Here is a 21,688-nt window from a genome sequence, read left to right as displayed (position 1 = left end):
AGGGTAGAAATAGTCAAGATTGGTAAAACCTTAGAAATAAGGAACATCTTCAAAATACTTATTTGCCATGCATGCATTTTGCACAACCTCTGCTTGATAGATTGACTGCTTGGCCTAGATAGAAGATGATCTTATATTCATCATCATAAGGAGTTTTTGAGTCAGCTTTCTGCTTTGTCAACTATCTAAATCCTTTTATCTTTATAGCACATATGGCTTCGCAACTTGAAGCTAGTAAACACAGTTCTGATCTAATTTAATACTCACATTACAGTTACATTTTAAATATCATATCAGGAGGTCTATAAACAACTAGGATAATATGTGAAGCAGGTTGGCAATGCTCTGAATGCAGTGCAGTTGCCAGCACCATAACATTCCATTTACTTTTGCTTAAAAATGCTGGGTATTGAATTTGCCTTCCCTGGACTGTAATTAACAACATTTTGAACTGCTTACAAGATTCAATTGACTGACAATATTAATCACACATTCAGAAAGAAATTGGCCATTACATTGGAATTTTTTTCTTATGTGTTCTTGGCATCTACTCACTGATTAAAAGTAAGAAAATGGCCCTTTTGAACATGCTCCATGGCCATTTATTTTCTTGGTATATTTAATCTTTAAAGATTTCTTTTTCTAATTTCATCAGACATTGCCTCAAAATGTCCATAGACATGGAAGAAAACCAAGAAACAATATTTCTTGTCAAGAGGAATAGTTTATTTTTTTCCAGATAATTAAATCCAGGGATGTTCAAAGAAAACACAGCGAGGAACATAAATTAGGTTCTGTCAAGGGATATAGGTCGGGATATAGGCCGTTCCTCATGAATGGATACTGACAAAACAATTTAGTGTTGAGCATTGAAAAGTCATTAATAGGTTCGAAAGTTCTGAAAACTAGTCAATTTTTGCAAATAGAAGCAGCAAGTTCTAATTTTACATTTAAAAATTGTACTTCAGATAGTTGCTGATATTTAGATATTTCATTTTTATGTTGACAGTATTTTTAAGCCTGCATGTAAGGTTTCTGTGTAGATCCTTTTATACATGCTTGAGGAAGGCTTTTAAAAAAAATATTGTATTCACATAAACACCATTTCAAGAAACAAAGAATAAAATATAAATGTCAAAACAGAATAAATTTACTAGACAAAGCAATCTAAAAGATTGGAGAAACTGCCCGTTCTACATGACAATTGTCAAGAAGTGTACACTGTCAATAGCAGAACAAACAGATTCTACACTCTATAAAGCTAAGGTTGTTCTTAGTTTTATTTGATTATTTTACATTTTTCTTAGATTTGGAACATTTTTGATAATCAGTACTTGTTAATTGAGTGAATGAGAAATAGTAATTTAGATAGACCATTCTAATTGGTTTACATACCAAAATGCTACCCATAATTGATAATCAGCTAACAAAATTAAAACTGAAAATTAGAACACATTAAAATGATTGCTAGTATGGATTTCAGAAACAGGTAATTTGTGTCTAGACTGATAGTCCATGGATGTAAAATGAAATTTTCTCTAGATATCTATAAAGTGAGGCAAAGGAAGACACCCATATTACAAGGTAAGTTCAATATGTACAGTGCTGAAATACAAGAAGCCAAATAACAGAAATAGTCTGTGCTAACATTATACCATGCTATTGTAATACCTACACTCTGGGTCATGTTAATACACTGGTATATTATCTTTCTAGATACCATAAAACATACAGTTGCTTTACTTTGTATGTAACAAAAACATCTACCAGACAGAAATTTGATTGTAATGTTTGGTTATGCATCTCTGCCTAACTGCCTTCCCTTGTTAAAACTATCCATTCATCCCATGTTCACTTTATTGCTGTGATTGTGTCTCTCCTACTTGCATTGTGATTCTAAGATACACAGTACCACAATCAACAGCATGATGACTCCAGACCACTTGCAGTGGCTGAGCTTCATTTTGTTTTCATTAATTTCACTTTTCTTTCAAGTATTTGTAAACAGCATACGAAAGCATGTCATTTTCAACTCATGATTCTCTTGTAAGGTAATGTGACCATCATTATGGTAGGTTGAAGAAGACTTAACACTGAATATGAAATCATATCATTGAGTAAGAATTGTTCTATGAGAGGGAACAGAGAATAAATCTATAGACAGCCACATCACAGTGTACGGAAGTGTGTTGAAAGATTGCTTAGTACAGATTCTCCTTCATTCTTCTCCAACTCCATGTGCCTTCCTCTTTCTTACTTCCCCTCAACCTTGTTTAATTCTTTCTTTGCTCATTTGTTTGTTGCTTCCCTCTAATCTACTCATTATTTGACCTATTTTCTGCATATATACCACTATTATTAAGTTCAATAAATAATGAAATTTACCTAAGTATAGTGATCACCAAATTAACCTAAAAGTTTCTTACTAGTAAAAACTTTTCAACTTTAGGCATTATTAAAATGCAAATGAGTATCACTATAAAATATAACAAGAATAATACACTAAATATTACTAGTGGAGCACAGTGAAATTTATTTTTTTTTCTAGAGAGATAAAAAGGAAACAGAGTTATGTTAATTTGAGTTGCAAAATGTACTAAGATAAGAATTTAGTTTGCATACATTTTATTTTAGATTTATTTATTTATTTTATGTATATGAATACACCATCGCTTTCTGAAGACACACCAGAAGAGGGCATCAGATCCCATCCCATTACAGACAGTGGTGAGCCACCATGTGTTGTTGGGAATTGAACTCAGAACCTCTGAAAGAGCAGTCTATGCTCTTAATCACTAAGCCATCTCTCCAGCCCCTTACATACATTTATGAGATTCACTTATACTCTTTATGTTTAGGATATATATATATATATATATGTGTGTGTGTGTGTGTGTGTGTGTGTGTGTTTGTGTGTATGTGTGTGTATACATTATTTCTTTGACAGAGCAAAGATGATTGTAGATTTATTTGCCTCTGCAAAAACATAATGTGGCGGTTTGAATGTTTGAATTGGGAACTGTCACTATTAGTAGTTATGACCTGTTGGACAAAGTCTGTTGCTGTGGGGGGTGGTCTTGGAGACCCTCCTGCTAGCTGCCTGCAAGCCAATCTTCTCCTGGCTGCCTTACGGTCAAAGTGTAGAATTGTTGGCTTCCCCAGCACCTTGTCTTCCTGGATGCTGCCATGGTTTGTACCATGATGATAATGGACTGAACCTCTGAACCTATAAAACATCCCCAATTAAATTTTGTCCCTTTTAAGAATTGTCTTTGTCATGATGTCTCTTCACAGCACTAGACACCATAACTAAGAATTTTTTTTTGCAAAGAAAGTATTTGCATTTTCAATATTGAACTTTTTGAGTTATATTAAGAATATCGTTTTAAATAATAAAATAAATTAAATGTTAGATTTGAAGCAAATATTTAATTTGTGACAAAAATACAGTGAAACCTGGCAAGTTTCATCCATATAACTTCTTGCTATTTTTAATATGATTCATATATCTTAGTTCAAATATCGATACAAAATATTTTATGAAAATATCGGTTTATATTTCTGTTTATATTTGTACTTGGACTAAATATAAATATTATATATTTACCCTCATTCATTTGTTTGTAAAATAATGTTATACACATGATTAAACTAATAAAATAAAATATTAAAATTGATTTTTTAATTTGGAGTTGCTGGTATCTACAGTGTGATTAAACTTCCTCATTTTCTATTTTATATATTAATTATATTGGCCATTTCAATAGTCTTATACAAAAGTATAAGCCTACTTAATTAGTGATTCCCACTTGAATAAATGTCTTTTATCATTTTAAAGCTTTACTTATTCTATAGATTTCTCATGCTTATAGAGGCTATTTATAGTCATACAGGGTAGCATTTTATTTTCATTTATATTGTGTGTAATTTAAGGATCATTTAGAGTTTTCTGTTGAGTGTAATTTATTATAATTAGAGCCATTAAATGAACTACATTATATATTACCTATGTTATAAAATTTTACACTGGCTAATTTTAATTTTAGAGCAATTTAATATCCACAGCAAATTTGGCCAGAAGGTCAGAAGGTTCAGACTTTCTGTACATTCCCTGATCTCCTGAGTGCCCAGCCTCCACCAATCATCTCTTTGTACATTTGTTGCAACAAATGAAGCTACAGTTTTATAGTTTAAGCTTTCTAATTTTATTGAGATCACTTTGTGTACTCTATATGTTATGGGCTTATAACGATATAAATTATTGGATCTATCATTACACTGTGACTCACAATGGCTTCTTAGCCCTAAAAGTCTTCTGTTCCTTGCTTATTGTTTATTCTTTCCTCTCTTCTAAGCCTCTGGTAATTACTATTATTTTGTTTACATAATGGTTTTAGTACCTTTTTCAAAATACCATAAGCTTGCATTCCTTTTTAGGTGGCTTCTTTACTTGATAATATTCATTTAGCTACTTTTCTGTGTGTTTAATTGACTTATTGTCTCATTTCTTTGTAGTGTAATTTTTTTCTTTAAGTTTAAAAACCAAACAACAATAAAAGCTAATAATGATATTAATGATATAGGGAGAAGAGGACACTTATCCACTGCTGGAAGGGATATAAATGATTTCAGTCATTTTATAAACACTACACTGCCTTAACAGCCAACTGTGTCATGTGGAGACTTTTCTGAAATACTCCAAGACAACAGTCTATAAGAAGCAAATGCATTCATATTTGTATTCTAAAGTATTTAAAACACTTGACTTCTAGAGTAAGCTTAGATCCACATCAACAGATGAATGGGAAAGTAAAATGTGGCATCTATATTCCATAGATTTTTATTCTGACATAAAAAATAAATCTCTTTGGTTCTTGGTCTCATTTTAGTTGACAGACCTTTTATTACTGCTTCAATACTGTTAGTATTATAGAAATTTGAAAAAGTTTGGTTTATCTTAGTTTAATTTTAGTAGATCATATAAAACTAAAAGTCCACCAATTTATCTAGATTTTTTAAATTCAATCTAATATAGTATTTATAATGATATCCATATGACATTCTGAATTTTGTTGATTGTGAGATGTTGCCATTTTCATCTCTAAGATTAAATTTATTTGAAAATTCCTTATTGTTTGGTAAATTTGACTAAAGGTTTATCAATTTATTTATTTCAAAGAACTGAGTTTTTATGCTTATTACTTATTTATTTGCTATTAATTAATTAATTAATTAATTAATTAATTAATATCCTGATTACAGCCCCTCTCCCAGTCCTCCTACCTCACACAGCCTCTCCCTTCCTCTTCCCTTCGTCTCTGAGAAGCAGGAGGTCCCCCTGGATATCAACCCACCCTGGTATACCAAGTCACTGCAGGACTAGGTGCACTTTCTCCCAGTAAAACCATATGAGGCAGTCTAGTTAGGGGAATGGTATTCACAGGCAGGCAACAGTTTCAAGGACCACCCTCCCCTCCCCTAGCCTCCACCAGTTGTTGGAAGAACAAGCTGCACATCTGCTACATTTGTGTTGGGTAGGGGTAGGACCAGACCCAGCCCATGCTTGATCATTGATTAGTGATTTATTCTCTGAGAGCCCCTAAAGGTCAAGGTTAATTAGCTCTGTTGGTCTTCTAGTGGACATTCAATCCCCTCCAGTTCTCTCAATCCTTCCCCCAACCCTTCCACAAGACTTCATTGTTTGGCTGTGGGTTTCTGTCTCAGTTTCCATTTGCTGCTGAGTGGAGCCTCTCAGGGGACAAACAGTTATGCTGGGATCCTGTTTGCCAGTATGACTGAGTATCATTAGTAGTGCCAGGGATTAGAAGAACCAGCTTTTGTTTCTTTAGTTATTTGGTTTGCTTTGTTTTTACTGTTGTTGCTGTTGTTTGTTTTGTTTTGTTTTTGCTTTTTGTTTGGTTTTTGTTGTTGTTGTCGTCCCTATTTCATTCATTCCTGATCCAATTTTAATAATTTCTCCCCAGTGTTTCTTGCAGACATTGTTTCTTCTTTTTTAACAAACGTTTAATGGTATATTGTTAGGTCATTCTTCAGGTAACTACTTCTTCAGAAGAGGTATGCCAAACATTCATGGAAGGAATCGGTTGCAGGAAAGTTTGCTTCCCAGTCCTATCCTTCACTCCCTCCCCTCCACAACAACCCCTGCCCTTGCCATGGGTCTGATATCGCCTACTGCAGGATCTATCCCAAGTTTTTCTCTGAGGGTTCATCACATTCTTCAGTACACCATTGTCTGTCCTTCTTGCATCACTGCCTGCCATGAGTCTCCAGCACCACAACAGACTCACCCCATCCACCTCTGTCCCTTCCAGAGGTTCTCAGTTTCTAACCTGAGTTTCAAAACTCCAAATTCCTCAGTGTATCTTGTCCTGGGTCAGTCCTGAGACCTTCCCTGTTTGAAATCAGTTTTGGCCCTTGATTTGGTGATTACATTAATAAGAACTTCATTTAAAAGGTTCCATATTCTTAAGGCTATAAATATTCTTTGTAGGACTTGTTTCAGTTTGTCTCATAGGTGTTTGTGTGCTAAGTTTTCATTTTCATTTAATTCTAAGATTTTTATTTCTTTAATAATTTCTTTATTGACCCACTTATTATATTATTTGGTATTATCAGAATTACAAGAGTGGTATTCCTAACCATGTCAGGTTTCGTGTAGTGTTGTGTTTCCAATTGATATCTAATGTTTTTTTCTGATTTTGCTCATCTTATGGGCATGGCTATTTCGCATGCATGTGTGTACTTGTAGCACACATATGCACAGTGCCCACTTAGGTAAAAGCAGGACAACAGTTCCCTAGAACTGGAGTCACAGGTGCTCATAAGACAGCATGTGGGTACTGAAAATCAAACCTGGGTCCTCTGCAAGAGAAACAAGTGGTTTTAGGTAGTGAACCAAATCTCCATTCCAATATCTGATGGTTTGAGCCAAATGAAAGATATTCACAAGATTTTGGCTTCTAATCTAAACAAATAGAAATTCTGCTAAATCTTATTTCTGACCTTGTGGACACCTCTTCTGTGTAGAGTACAGTGTAGAATTTTGTAGTGCAGGTTCCTTTTACTAAAACAAAGCAGAAAGCAAACAAGCTATAGAGCATTGTGTGATGTCAGAACCTCTGTTATAAGTACCAAAGTATAAATACCAATATGGAAAAGATTGGGTAGAACTCTTGTCCAGTCAACTTTGTAAGGAAGGGATAGTCCTGCCTAACTGGCTATACTTTTACTGCTAACCTTGACTGCATGTAGAATGACAGAAACCAGAATCTGTCTAAGGGGAAATATGACATGGAAGATTGTAAAATATAGAACAAACAAGGATAGATGCTCCCTATCCATATATATGTTAATATCTAGTAAAACTAGATATATTACTTATATAATCAGAGCAATTTTTACCTTAATTTACAAGAATTTCCAGAGACAGTTGACGAGTCATCTCCACCAGTGCAGCCTTTTTTCTCACAATTTATTTTATTTATGTATTTAATCTGTGGTGAGTCAGGGACCATAAAATACACTTAAAAAATAAAATGCTCACTGAAGAGTTATAAATGAATTCTTTCAGGATTTTAGGACTCCACCTGGAAAAATGTATGCTACTTATATAATAAATGTGACACCTGGGGCCCTGAAACAGATAATTTGCTTCACAGGAATAATTCTTTTCCCCCTCAGACAAACCATTTCTTATACTTACAACATTCCTGTGACCAAATTAGTTTAAGGATTTCTACAGAGGAACTGATCCTGTTTTGTAAAATTTATGTACTGAGTTATTAGGATAGCCATTCTTTTCAAAATACGACTAGAGGTAAGAATGGTAATGTGGTAACATGGAATGCATTTTTAAAAGAAACATCTCCACATTTACGTTCTTGGCTATCATAAGAGGTGAATGTGCCATAATTTATCTAAGGCAGAGAAACTAAATCAAATGATGTACTAGACCTAATTGGAAAATCTAAAGTTGTAGATGAGAGGCTTTGCGAGGTTTTAATCACAAATCATAAAATAGGCTTATGAAATATGCATCTCATTTTATCTGAAGATGTCACTTAATCATAATATTTTTTTAGTTTTTTTCCATTCATACTGAAGAATTACCAATGTGGCAATATGTATAATAGGTTATTTTTTATTTTGCTTTGCTTATGATTATTTGAACGTAATGTGTAATGATTGTAGAAGATTTAAAGATGACTGCTATCTGAATTTTTCTATATTTGTTCTAAATATAAGCATTTTGCTGATTGGGATACTCTTTAGGAATAAATAGGAGATTTTAGTGTGGGATCTATGGCTCTGTCTCTGTTTCCTCTCCTGAAGAAGTGGTCAGAAGCATCGGCCTGCTCCTTTGTTTTTAAGATCATTTTCTACTTTGGTGAAATTTGAGACAAGGATCCATTTTCCTTCTTTGTGAACAGTAGTAGTTGGACTGCAGTGATCATGACATGTCTTAACCAAACAGAGGTCATTCATTTAAGGTTAGGAAATTAGATAAGAAAATTGTTTGGAGTCTAGGGATGCCTAAATATCCTAGGATGAGGAAGTATGTTCGTGAATGAATCAGATACATCAATAGTGTTGTGAATATAGTAGAATTGACATCTCTTTGGGGCCAGGTAATCAGTTGATTTCTCAGTATATGTCCCAAAGTTCTGTTAGAAGATCAGATATTCACAATGTAAGGCTCATGTCATTATTCTACATCAAATCCTTAGAGGAAGACTGATGTAAGGTGTTACTTGATTCATCACACCTATATCAGCTGAACAAATGGCACTTGGGAGGTTTTGTATTAATGTGTAGAAAGACATACTCTCATCTACACCTCTCAAGGGAAATCACAAAGATTCTCTATTTTTTTCCTTTATGTCTAATGGTGTGCTGTGAGGACTTCCAGTCACTTTTTAAAAATAATAAATAGCCCCCAATACTGAGAATTAATAACCCAGTTTCATATATTACCTCCTCTAGTTCCAGGCACTGTGTATAAGCATCTGTTTCTCACATTGAGTTTCTATCCTAAAGCAGTAAAGTGAGTACAGAGCTTGGGTCATTGGCTGTTCAGAATGGCTGTGTCTAGTGATTAAGCGCTGACCAAGGTTTCATTTGAAAAGAGTGGGGGTATAAACTAAAAGTGTCTTTAGGTGGCTGAATATTTTGGTGGAAAGATGGAACATTTTTTCATTATCTAGATTTAGAGCTCCTGAATATATCCTCCCATATGTTAGTGGTAAAGCAATTCATGAAACCCAATTGTCTGCTAAGAATAAGAGGTTGAAACTCTTTCTTCCTTATGAGTTATAAGATGAATACCCAGTGTAGAACTTAGTTAATAGAGTCATCTTTGAAGTTCATTGACTCCTACAGTCCAGGAGCTTATCTTCCACAAATTATAAAATGTCTGACAATATTGCCAAAACTGGAAATGATATAGTTTGACTATTTTTATTGTGTTGCTTATTTTTTCATACTTATTTTTAAAAATTCTTTGCACATTAGATATCAATTTTTTGTCAGATATGTATCTAACAAAGATCTTTTCTACTTATGGAACACCTCTTCACCATTCATTTAACCATGCCTTTGCTATAAGGTTTTTAATTTGGGGAGTTAGGTATGCAAATAATTGACATTATTTCTTTATCCATAGGATAGGTTTTTTAGACTCTTCCCCAAAATTTTATAGTGTTCCTTATTTCTTTCTTTAGCATTTAATAGTTTCTTTCGCCCTTGCTCCATTTCTTTCTTCTCTTTTCTTCCTTCCTTCATTCTCTTCCTTTTGTTTCTTCTTTCCCCTTCCTTCCTTCCTTCCTTCCTTCCTTCCTTCCTTCCTTCCTTCCTTCCTTCCTTCCTTGCTCTCTCCCCCCTCTCTCTCTCTGTCTCTCTCTCAGTCAAGCAGACTGGATTCAAGATTTATTACAGAACATAATTTGGTAAGGTACAGGAAAGCACTCGAAAATCCCATAGGATATATACCCAGGAGAGGTATTGTGACTAGCAAGATTTTGCTGAAAGGACCCAGATATAGCTGTCTCTTGTGAGACTATGCTGGGGCCTAGCAAACACAGAAGTGGATGCTCACAGTCTGCTATTGGATGGATCACAGGGTCCCCATTGGAGGAGCTAGAGAAAGTACCCAAGGAGCTAAAGGGATCTGCAACCCTATAGGTGGAACAATAATATGAACTAACCAGTACCCCCGGGAGCTCCCGTCTCTAGCTGCATATGTATCAGAAGATGGCCTAGTTGGGCATCAGTGGAAAGAGAGGCCCATTGGTCGTGCAGACTTTACATGCCTCAGTACAAGGGAACACCAGGGCCAGGAAGTGGGATTGGGTGGGTAGGGGAGTGGGGAGGAGGGTATGGGGGACTTGAAATATAAATGAAGAAAATACCTAATAAAAAATAAAATAAAATAAAATCCCATAGGAATGCAGAGCTTGGCACTTGTTTGGAGAACCATGATTGGGGATGTATTTGACACTCTAGACATCAAAAATGAGCTGTTTCTCATGAACATGTCTTCAAATTAATCTCTACTGAACTTGCTAAAGGTCCACTTGTTTGAGATGTGAACTCTCTGGCAGCCAAAGAACTTGAGTTTTGCAGCTTACGGTGGATGGACATGATGACCTAGACAATGTAAACCCTAGCATATGTGCCTTTGGGCTTCTCAATGGCAACACATTACTGTGTGGAGCTTCGTCTGGGGAAAGTATTGAGTTAGGGACTGGATTAACAACCATAAAATCCTCTACAAGGTGTCATAAGGCAACTTGTATAGGCAACAGGCTTCATACACTACCCAGGAGACTGCTGTTTGCCACCATTGCACATCAGGTCCTTATGGGGAAGAAACTTGGTTATCTTTTTTTTTTTCAATTTTTTATTATGTATTTACTTCATTTACATTTCAAATGCTACCCCGAAAGTCCCCTACACCGTCCCCCTCCCCTGCTCCCCTACCTACCCACTCCCACTTCTTGGCCTTGGTGTTTCCCCTGTACTGGGGCATATAAAGTTTGAGTTTCAAACATTGTTTCATTTTAATGTCTCACATTTTATATCTTTGATATATTTAAGGTTGAGTTTTACACAGAAAATATAGATAGGGCTCTAGTTTCGTCTGTCTATATGTAGATTTCTTTTTACAATTTGTTGATGATCTTATCTTTTTCTCTAATGTTTATTTTCTTCTGTTTGTCAAAAGTCAGGTGGATGAAGTTACAAAGGCCCATATCTGTGTCTTCCAATTTATTCCATTGATCTATGGGTCAGTTTTTATGCAAGTGAAATTCTATCTTTATTTGAATTGTACTGTAGTCAAGTATCATGCATTTCTCTGGGGCTTATTCTGGCTACTCTAAGTGGTTTATTCTATGTGATGTGAGTTTTATATTTTTTTCTTTGTCTGTGAAAAATGTCATTTTGACTGGAGTTACATTTCAATATAAATGTAGGAATAAGGGCACAAATGAAAGAAACAGCTAGTGTTCAGATTCAAACTTCTCCATATAACCAACATTACCTTCATAAAACCAAGCTAATATGTGTTATAAATACAAACTCTTTTGATGTTTCTGAGTGATGTTTATTCCTAAATTCAAAAATTGCCCTTTTTTTTATAAGAAAACAGGAAAGTTTATGGACATTAATTATCATTATTTTATAAAAATGTTATAAACAAAATGAAAGCACAGATTTTTGGAGGCAAAGCTAAATAATGAGAAATTTATACAAAATTTTATATCTAGCTCAATAGACTATCAAAAACAGAACTTTGTAAAAGCTGTCAATATTATAAAACATGAATTTAGAAAATCTGTTACTGATAGCACTCTTCTGTTATATTTTGCTTCAATATTCTTTCAATGTGTCCCAGTAATTCAACATCAGTGTTTTTGAAATGAATTTTATTTCTCCTAGAAGACATTTGTCAATATCTGGTGGCTTTTATGCTTGACAAACCTTGAGGGACAATGCCTTTTTATTTTTTTTTACTAAGGCCCAGGGTGCTGCAAATAGCTTACAAAGCACAAAACTGTCCATTGTTCTCGACACAAGAAAGAATTATGTGGATTGAAATACTATGAATACAAATGTTTTTGTTGAAAGCACACACGCACACACACACAGACACACACACACACACACACACACACACACATCTCAAAATAGAAAGAAATTCAGCCACTGCAACATGAAGAAAAAGACATTTTAAGTGATACCGTAGCACATTTTACACATAATACACAACACATTCTCTTATGTGTATGCTTTCATGTAAAACTAGCAATTACTTTTTTAAAAGAGATGAAATTGATCAAGGTCTACTGTTAGCTATAGTAAATACTTACAGGATATATAATATACTATGTGAGATTTTGCAAATGAGTGACAATCAGTTTTTTTTTTTCAATAACTCATGTTTGGCTTCATTTTTCTAGAACAAAGTTTATTCAATTGGGAGCAATTTTTCTAGGTCTTTACTAAATCCCTGAGTAGCAGGTTTTGCATCCAAATTGAAGACAAGGAAAAACTTGTGTTCACACAAATCCCTTTGAAGGAAAAGAATTGTGGTTGAGTAAACACTTCTGTAAAAAAGAAGTACATGTGCTATCCATCTTGAAAAACTTCCAAGGTTTAACAAAGTCAAAACATTGTCAAAAACTAATGAATAAGTAAACAAGGAAAATAATGTAAAAGTCTGCAGATGGAAGAATACACACACACACACACACACACACACACACACACGCACAAATATGTGTAAAAGCAACCCATGTAGGGAACTCCTTTGCTGTCACGTGCAGATGTCATGCTTGAGACTTACACTTCTTATCTTCCAGAGAATTCTAGTGACATGTTTGCATAGCTATCAGTCCAATGGGACCACACTTTCCCACAATAGTCTGTAAATGGTTAATTACATTAGACTGAGGTTAAATGTTACCCATATATTCTCCTTTAAAACAGACTTTGTTTATGAGAATAAGAAACACTAAAAGGTTTTGTTAGTTGTCATAAGATATCCAAGGGAATTAGCAAAGATGAGACGACCTTTGCCAAGGAGCATCCGTATTTGGACACTCATAGTCTTGATATTCTTTTGGTATATTCATATCTATCTATCTATTGATCAATCAATTGATAGATAGTTACATAGATAGATAGAAAATAGACTGTTGTTCAAGTCTTTTTTACTGAGACTGTTGTAGGTGTGCTCAGATATAGTGTCTGTCAGGGTTTATAGGAGACTTGAACACACAGCTGCACTATTCTCTTCATGCATTAAATGGAAAGCATTCAATATCTTGAAGCCGGAAAATGTAATTTTAAAGGAAAGAGGTACTAAATAAGGATGCTATACTCTTCACATTGAATTTGAATGTTAAAAATATATTTTATTTTATTGTTAGTGCGTGTCTCTGTGTACATATATCTCTATAGGTTTGTGTAGACACAAGATCACTTCAATAGGAGTTCAGATGAGGATGTCAAGTGCTCTGAAAATTGAAATGAGGGTGGTTGAAAGGTACCAACATATCCGGATGCTGAAACCAAGCTCTTGTCCACTTTAGGGCCAGTAACTACTCTTAACCACTTAGTCATCTTTTTGATGCTGGTATTTTAGATTATTATTGAAATAATTTAATTTTACCTCTAAGTTTTTCAAGAAATATATCATTCAGTAATTGTTTTTAAAGAGACATTTTTTTCAAAGAATTTAAACAATCCATGTTTATTTAATTACCCTGGGACACTATTGTCCCTTAATCTAATGTTACATAATTTAGAACAGATCCAGTTAGTGCAAACTGCCATCATTTGTCCCTCTTAATATTATTTGAGCACAAAAAAAAATGACTTACAAATATGGCTCTTAGGTATTGTTCTGTTCTTTCATTTGGCATGTATGGGTAGCACAAAACATGGTCGTGAGCAGTTATAATAAGAAATTAACTTTAAAATGAAATTTAACTTGGAAATGAGTTACTATTATAATAATATTTAACAGTTGTGAATATTTCCAAAATTAAAATAAAAAATTCTATATACTTCTTTATACCAATAAATGAATGAATCTCTCAGTCTTAGTCAGAGAAATTTCTCTTTACCATGAAGAAAATTCAGGTGTATGTGACTTCAAAGAATACTGAGAAGAATTAGCAACTGAGTACTGTTCATCTGTCAGTAGGATATTCATAAATTGTCCTTAGGCTTAAGGGCGGATACCAACAGAGTAGGAAGGTAGGATGTAAGACAGAAGACAGGGAAGATCTGTGCAGTACTGTCATGATGGAAACATCTCATAGGTCTGCACATGACTGCTGTCAGCAGTCATGTTGTGAGTCAAGAGCTTACCTTTCCTCATGTAAATAAGAGCTAATTATACTTTCTGTGTGAGGATTGACAGTATTTTCTAGTATGAACTGGAACACTGCTGAAATCCCTATATTAAACAACAACAACAATAACAAAACAAAACAAAACAAAACAGAACAAAACAAAACAAAACAAAACCACCACCACAACCACTAACAACAAAACATTCCCTAACCTATGGTCACACATAGGCTCCTGGTTAAATCTTTGGCTACAAACTTGAAAAAAAATAGAAAAAAGGACATGGATATGGGAGAAAGACCTGGGCGGGAGGTAAACTACTGTAGGCGGGAATGAAAATAAGACTGGCTGACTGTGAGAGTAATCAGGATGCAGTGTATGTTTGTGTGTTTGTGTGTAAAACAAAGTAATAAAAGAAAAACTTCTGGTTTGTCCATTTTATAATATATGAGTTTTTTGGCTTTTTATCTAAGTGAGTGAGTCTGGTTGTATGCCTAGGAATTATTGCAAATTCATTATGATATGTTTGGTTTCTTATATTATATTATCTTTTTAAAAAAGAATGTAGTCATTGGAGTTGCAGAATCATTTTTATTTATGATTGATGACACATATATGAAGTACTCTCCAAAGTTTTAACATCTATATGAGGTCCATTTGGATTTGCCTTTTAAATTTTTTTAGTTTGCATTGCTCCAATTTTATGTTGTTCGGTTACATTTACTAAATACATAATAAATATATTATATAGGTTTCCCCATATTAAATATTTAAACATTAACCAGGATTTAATTAGGTGTGCATTTTCTCAATCTCCCAATTGCATTTTGATGAACTCTTGGTTATTCAATTAACGTGTGAATGATTTGCATAAAGTCTATTTATACTCTATGGGCTATTGCAGAATCACTTGATATTTTCCCTGTTATATTAATGGATCCATTTACTATTGTACCAGTGGGAAATGAAGTCCTATAATTGCAATCTAGTAAGATACTTTACAGCTTATTAGCTTAGGGGTAATTATCTGCATGTTATATTGCACATTGAATTGCAATTGAAAGTAGCTCATTATAATATTTAAGAGAAGTAGCAACAAAAATAATTAAATTGTTACAGTAACCCCTGGCTTCCAATGAAAATGAGTACAAGTGTTGAAATACTTTTCTTTAACTTATAAACAACATGTTCCTTTTTGGTAACTATTCTTTTTCTCTTGTTCTTTTTCTTTTTACTTTTGTAAATTTGCTGCTTGCCATTTCAGGAAGTAGAGGTTCGTATATTGCTTCTATGTTTCCTATATTTTTTATATTATATTAATCCATGCATTTAATTGATCATATATAACTAAATCATGTTCTTTTCCTCCCTTAGGATGATTATTTCCGCACTTGGAATCCAGGAAAACCATTTGATCAAGGTAAAAATTAATTATTTTAATATAAAAATATTTAAATATTCATAATTGCTATACTTTAGGAATACTATGCATTGCCTGTTTTAAGATAAAAATGCTAAAGACATAAACACATATGCAATAACTATGTTATTTTAGTATATAAAGTTAGAAAGAAGCTAATTATGTGCATGATTATGTCAGAATGGCATATACTTTTAGAAACGTGGTTTAGATAAGTGGTTAGAGATTTTTAACTTTTTGCCATCTCTAATTTTATTGACTGTTACAAGGTACTTATCTAGTTTACCAATGTGGAAGTAGATTTATTTGTGCCAATTTTCCAAAGAAACATCTATGCTGTCTCCACTTTGATTGATTAAAATATTTCATTTAAAATGGAATACCCTTGGTGCTTACATTCAGCTAAGGCCTTAGAAAGACCTTAAAGAAAATGCTAGACTCTAAATACTATTCTCTACCTCACAACCCAGAGCTTGCCTCTTCCTAGCTCACCTGAAGAAGGAAAGCTCTACAGACCAACAAGCATGTGCCATGATAATGAGAATATCTAGCTCATCAGAATCTGAAGAGCTTTGCTCACTAGATCCTGTGACTTTATATCCAGAATGAGTTTTTAAATTTTTAGAATATGAATTTTATGCCTGAGAGAATATTCTTCTCTGCACAGCACTATCCAGTGAAGGACTGTTTAAGAATCTGTCATTTTCCTATAGATATAATGAAATAATTAACATCTGTCATGTAGAAAATGAAAGCTGGTTATGGGGCATTTTCCTGGAGGTTCAAGTCTAGGCAAGAGAGGCCACTTTGAAATTGGTACATAGGAAAGGATAACACTAGGGAGCAAATCATTTATATCACAAGCAGGGACACCAAGAGAAGAAGTTGGAGGGTTCAGTGTTCCCTGGCCTACTTTCAATGAGTGCCTCTCAAGGACCTACGCATCTCCACTTGTTAAGCATCTATTGCTCACAATTTTCCTTGATTGGAAGACAATACTTTAATGCTTTGATCTCTAGGGGGATAACTAATATCTAAACTAAGAACTTATATCTAGAAATATTAGAATGGTAGTTTAAATAATCTGTAGATCTGGATGTGAACCAACATCATGGCAATGGATTTAACATATGAAGTAAGCATTTGCACCCCAGGCACGCTTTGAAATTAGTACTATATTATTTCCTTCCCATTATATTACTAGAATACCCTGGTACTATATATTGTGTCTTCATACCAGGATTTAAATAATTTATTTTTCTGTTGGTTTATCAGTAAACCATGCCAATGTGCTAAGAAACATGCAATGAAAGCATGCCAAGCAGAATGAAATGCATTTATACTTTCTCCTTGGAAAATGAAATTTTTATGGTGGAATTATAAACCGTGACAACTGGAACTTATCTGTAAACATTTAAACTTGTCATTCTTGGTAAGTGCTCTTATAATAAAGATCCCTTGTGGGAGGCGGCAGGAAATGTGTGTTGAATTATGACTATACTTTACTTGTGTAAACCTAATTATCATAGGAGAGGTTACTACAAGCAAATGTACTACAAGAATGACTTAGTCTTTAATGACAAGTGTTATAATAATGTCTTATTAAACATAAATCATAGATGTTATATTTAAGGATTTTATAATGTGATATTAGGTAAAATTTATGAAAAATTCTAATATAATTATTACTTATAAATAAAATATATTAGTTTATTTAACCATTGCAATAACTCATCAGAATTCAAGAAGGATATTGAAGAACGGTAGTCAACTTCCTGCCCATGTGATAGTTCTCCAAAAGAGAAGAGTAAGGGTTTGAGTTTGTGAATTAAGACTGCTGATTCCAGTACCCTAACTTCTTTGTGCTATTGAAAATCATCGATTAATAATAAAATGTAAGAACTGGATTGGAGTTGATATAATATCATTAGCATATATGGTTCTGATCACAGAGTTCTGTGGTATTCAGTATGTTGTCTGTTTCTATGCCTGCCTGTAATATACACTGAGCAACCATCTCTTTTCCTACAATCAAAAAGTCGTATTTTTGAATTAAATAAAAACATGTTTCTATACCCCAGGCCTACAATATTTTCTCTTCTATCAACTCTAAAATGTTGTTTGACAAGGCCTACATTAGTAATATTTAAAAACAAACAAATGTTATCATAGTTCAGGATCATATTATATTGAGATATATGTTATCACTATTTGTGAACCACCCTGGGAGGAAGAACATTTTTCAATCTTCCATGAGACATAAATAAGACAGAATTAAAATATATTAATATCTAATGCATTTCTAATTTCTTCAGTTTTTTCAATGGGGAACCATTTTTAAAAGCTAATTGCTTGGTTGAATACAAGATAAAGTAGAACAATTCTTATGGGTGTTTAGTATAGTATATTTATGGATAGCTATAAAATACAAATATAAGTAGACTTCTCTTACTTTGTAGATATGAGTTACATGTTTTGTTGAAGGAATGAAGAGAAATTTGTGTTATTACATTTTTATTTGTTGCCATTTTTGCCTTTCTGCTGAAATGTTTTTACTGTTAGATATCACTTCCATTTCTTTATCATACTTCAAAATCTTTCTGTGTGCATGAATAAAATATAGACACACATAAAAATTATTTTGTATATATATATATGTGTGTGTGTGTGTGTGTGTGTGTGTGTGTGCATGTGCAAGTGTGTGTGTGTGTGTGTGTATAGTTTATATATGTGTACAAATATATGTATATTCCTGTTAACTAGTTTCTTCTTAATACATATCTTAGGTTTCACAGTTTTCCCAGTAACAATTTTAAAAAATCTCATTGGATACTCTTTTTACACTTTACAACATCTCTACTTTGCCTTTATATGTAGTAAAATAAATAATTAGAATGCTGGAGAATTATAATAGTTTTGCGTTTTTAAGTAAAATCATTTTGATGTTTGTAACTCCGCTTCAAAATGAAATAAAATACAGAGATGCCAAAAATAAACTGCTTTGCATTTCTCCATGTAGAGTGCTCTGTGCTATTACTTCCCTTCATTAGTGTGGTTAATCATGAGTTGACACAACTGAAATCAACTGAAAAATAGTTTTAATGAGGACATGCATCTTCTGGAATAAGGCATAGACACTGTGTTCTTTATTTATTGGGAAAAATTAAGGAGAAATTCACAAGTTAACATAGAGCAGTAGCAGAATCCATGTTTAAAAAATTTTAGTAATGCTTTGCATATATTCACAGCAGGTTTTAAGGACAAACATGCGCATCTTTCTCTTAACCTGCCTTGTCTGTGAAATCACTGGAATTTTCAATAATATTTCCTGGGGGTGTTTAGAGAATCTGTTTTATCTAAAGGACTATATATGGGCAAGTAATCTTTATTCAACATCATCTCTCTCTCTCTCTCTCTCTCTCTCTCTCTCTCTCTCTCTCTCTCTCTCACACACACACACACACACACACACACACACACACACACACACAGAGAGAGGGGCGGGGAGACTCATACAATGGAGTGGAGTGAAAGATGTAGGAAGTAAGTATGCTACCTGTATTGCCCTAGGTTTCCTATTATACATATTAGTTACTTTTCTAGTGGCTATTATAAATCACCTTAGGAATCTCATTAAAGAAAGCAGGATTATTTTGGGTAATTGTTTGAAGGTGTAGTCCATCTTTGCAGGGCAAAATAGCCTTGCTTATGCTGAGGAGAGAGAGCTATGAATGCTGGTGCTCAGTTCTAATTCTCTGTTTTATTTTTTCATGGTTTCCAGTCCATGAGTAACTGCCGACCAAATTCAGAATGGGTCCTTTCACCTCAACTAACCAAATTTAAAAATTTGGTATTTTTTGGTCCAAAAGTTTGTCTTCTATATGAGTCTAGATTCTGTCAAATTGACAACCATTAGTCATCACACCACAGCAGCTTGGATTCCTTCCCTAGGAAATTACTTGAGAGTCAATTCTATTTAATAGATTTATAACTAAAACCTAGATATAAGCATATTCATGTTTTTTGAAATTCCATTTTCATATGATAGCTATGCTTCCCTGTTTTGTAAGTATCTAGAGGTGTAATTGAAGTCACGGCACAGAACTGTAAATGTCATAAATACTCTTCTGTCTTTGTTACAATTTGTACATGCCATGTCCTCCAGAGTGTAGGAAATACCAAGTCTTCTGTGTGGAGGTAAAACCCCTACTGCATTATTACATTGGGTTTGACTGAATAGATATAAAGATCAGGCACGTGAAGAAGCTATGTCTAAACTTAAGATGCTTAAAAACATTGTGAGGACAGTTGAGGGATTGTTAGCTATGGCAGAGGATGAGCCACGTTCCGAGATTAAAAGGAGTGCAGATGACAAAAGTGCTTCCTCTATTTCAAAGAACTTTCACATGCCAGCCATGTGCTCGTCCATCATTTCTCTTTTCCTTCCCACTTCTCAGATTTCCTGATTCTCAGTAGTTCCATTTTCCTGCAGTGTCTTCCAAGATACATCCATCATAGCATAGATTTACCCTGCTAGTTATCAAGATCAGGCTACAAAGCACATGATGGCAGAACTCCATCTGGAGCCTTTTTCTCATCAATGGGAATATCTATTCATATACTTATTTCTTTCTAAAATCAAAGAAGTTAGGTTTTGGAGCAAATAGACCCCAAGATTTGTATTCCCTTTCTTTAAAATTAGTGATGTACTTGAAACACAGTTTCTCTAGATTGGATTGGATATATTCAAATGCATTGATTACAATTTGTTTAAATGAGTGTTATTTCTTTCCTATTATAAATTTGGGCATTTCTTACTAATATTCTGAAACAATAGGCTAGTCTGATCTGTTTTCCACAATAGAGGCATGGTGTGTCACAATAGGACTTTGTGTAAAGACTTGGAGACTCTTGGTTCTATTTTAACAGAAATACCAGTGGTCTATCAAAATTCATTGAGTTAAATATACAAAGTTTATTGCATTATTTTCTAAATGGTTTTCTATTATTTAAAACATGAATCTGAACCACTGTTTAATGAGAATAATTATCTGATCAGTTCATATGATTTAATTTAAGATGTTTTTAGCCATTTTGAACAAAATAATTTTAGATGATAACAAGTATATTTATTCATGTCCTTTTTTAAAAAAACCAATATCAACAACCTTGTATCATAATAGCCTTCCAAGCTCCTAAGGCAAACCATTCAGAAATTATATTCAGCTGAGGTACTAGTATTTTATGCTAATATATTCTACTTCATATTTAGAACATTTGAGAAATGTTTTCTAGTTGGAATGATAATTTTATTTCTTCATGTGGACCTTGTCTCTTTGTTTGCATCGAATCTAAAAGGTGCCATATTCTACATATTTTTAATAGTTTAACCTACATATAATTGTGTTTGATGTCAAAAAATATAACAAATTTGTAAAGCACATCTGGTTTGGGGTCATAAATTTAAATTCAAATTCATCATACTTCATTTGTTTTATAAGGTGTTGTCCTGTACAGGTGTGCAAGAAGTGAAATTATGTCTATTTCTTTCCCAGGAATTTATGTATTAGTAGAGTTTGAATCAAATTTATGGAGCATGGGGTTGGTCATATTTGCGCTGAAAGCACGTGATGATTTTAGAAGAAAATATCTTACTATAAATCTTGTTATTCAAGCATGGTTCATATTCACTGTGGCTATAAACTATACTTTATTAGAAACTTAAATGACCAAAGAAATGATTCTAAGCCATGGATGTACAATCATTTTAAAAGTAAAGGCATATAGGTCTGGTTTCTGAATATTTTAGTTGCATTTCATTTGTATACTTTTGGTTTTTAGACAGTCTGAAGGCACAATAAGGAGACACCATTGGCCTCATGGGTGGCT

At 33.6% G+C, this 21,688-nt stretch overlaps 1 protein-coding gene and 1 non-coding gene across 3 annotated transcripts in view; one reads left to right on the top strand and one right to left on the bottom strand.

Annotated features, from left to right (window-relative positions):
• Spock3 (SPARC (osteonectin), cwcv and kazal like domains proteoglycan 3) overlaps positions 1 to 21,688 on the top strand; it is a 395,167-nt gene that overhangs the window by 139,928 nt on the left and 233,551 nt on the right. For both annotated transcript variants that reach the window (XM_021169488.3, XM_021169487.3), the window contains exon 3: positions 15,754 to 15,799. In XM_021169488.3, the coding sequence (XP_021025147.1) occupies positions 15,754 to 15,799 (46 nt within the window). The remainder of the gene's footprint in view (positions 1 to 15,753; positions 15,800 to 21,688) is intronic.
• Positions 10,781 to 10,914, bottom strand: LOC115031784 (small nucleolar RNA SNORA70). The gene has a single exon (XR_003837448.1). It is a non-coding gene; the product is annotated as a small nucleolar RNA SNORA70 (small nucleolar RNA).

This window comes from Mus caroli, unplaced genomic scaffold (genome assembly GCF_978045245.1).
Source record: "Mus caroli unplaced genomic scaffold, Mus_caroli_1 scaffold_10, whole genome shotgun sequence".
NCBI classification, from domain to species: domain Eukaryota; kingdom Metazoa; phylum Chordata; class Mammalia; order Rodentia; family Muridae; genus Mus; species Mus caroli.
Note: the sequence above shows the minus strand (reverse complement) of the source record. Positions and strands in the feature narration are given on the sequence as shown.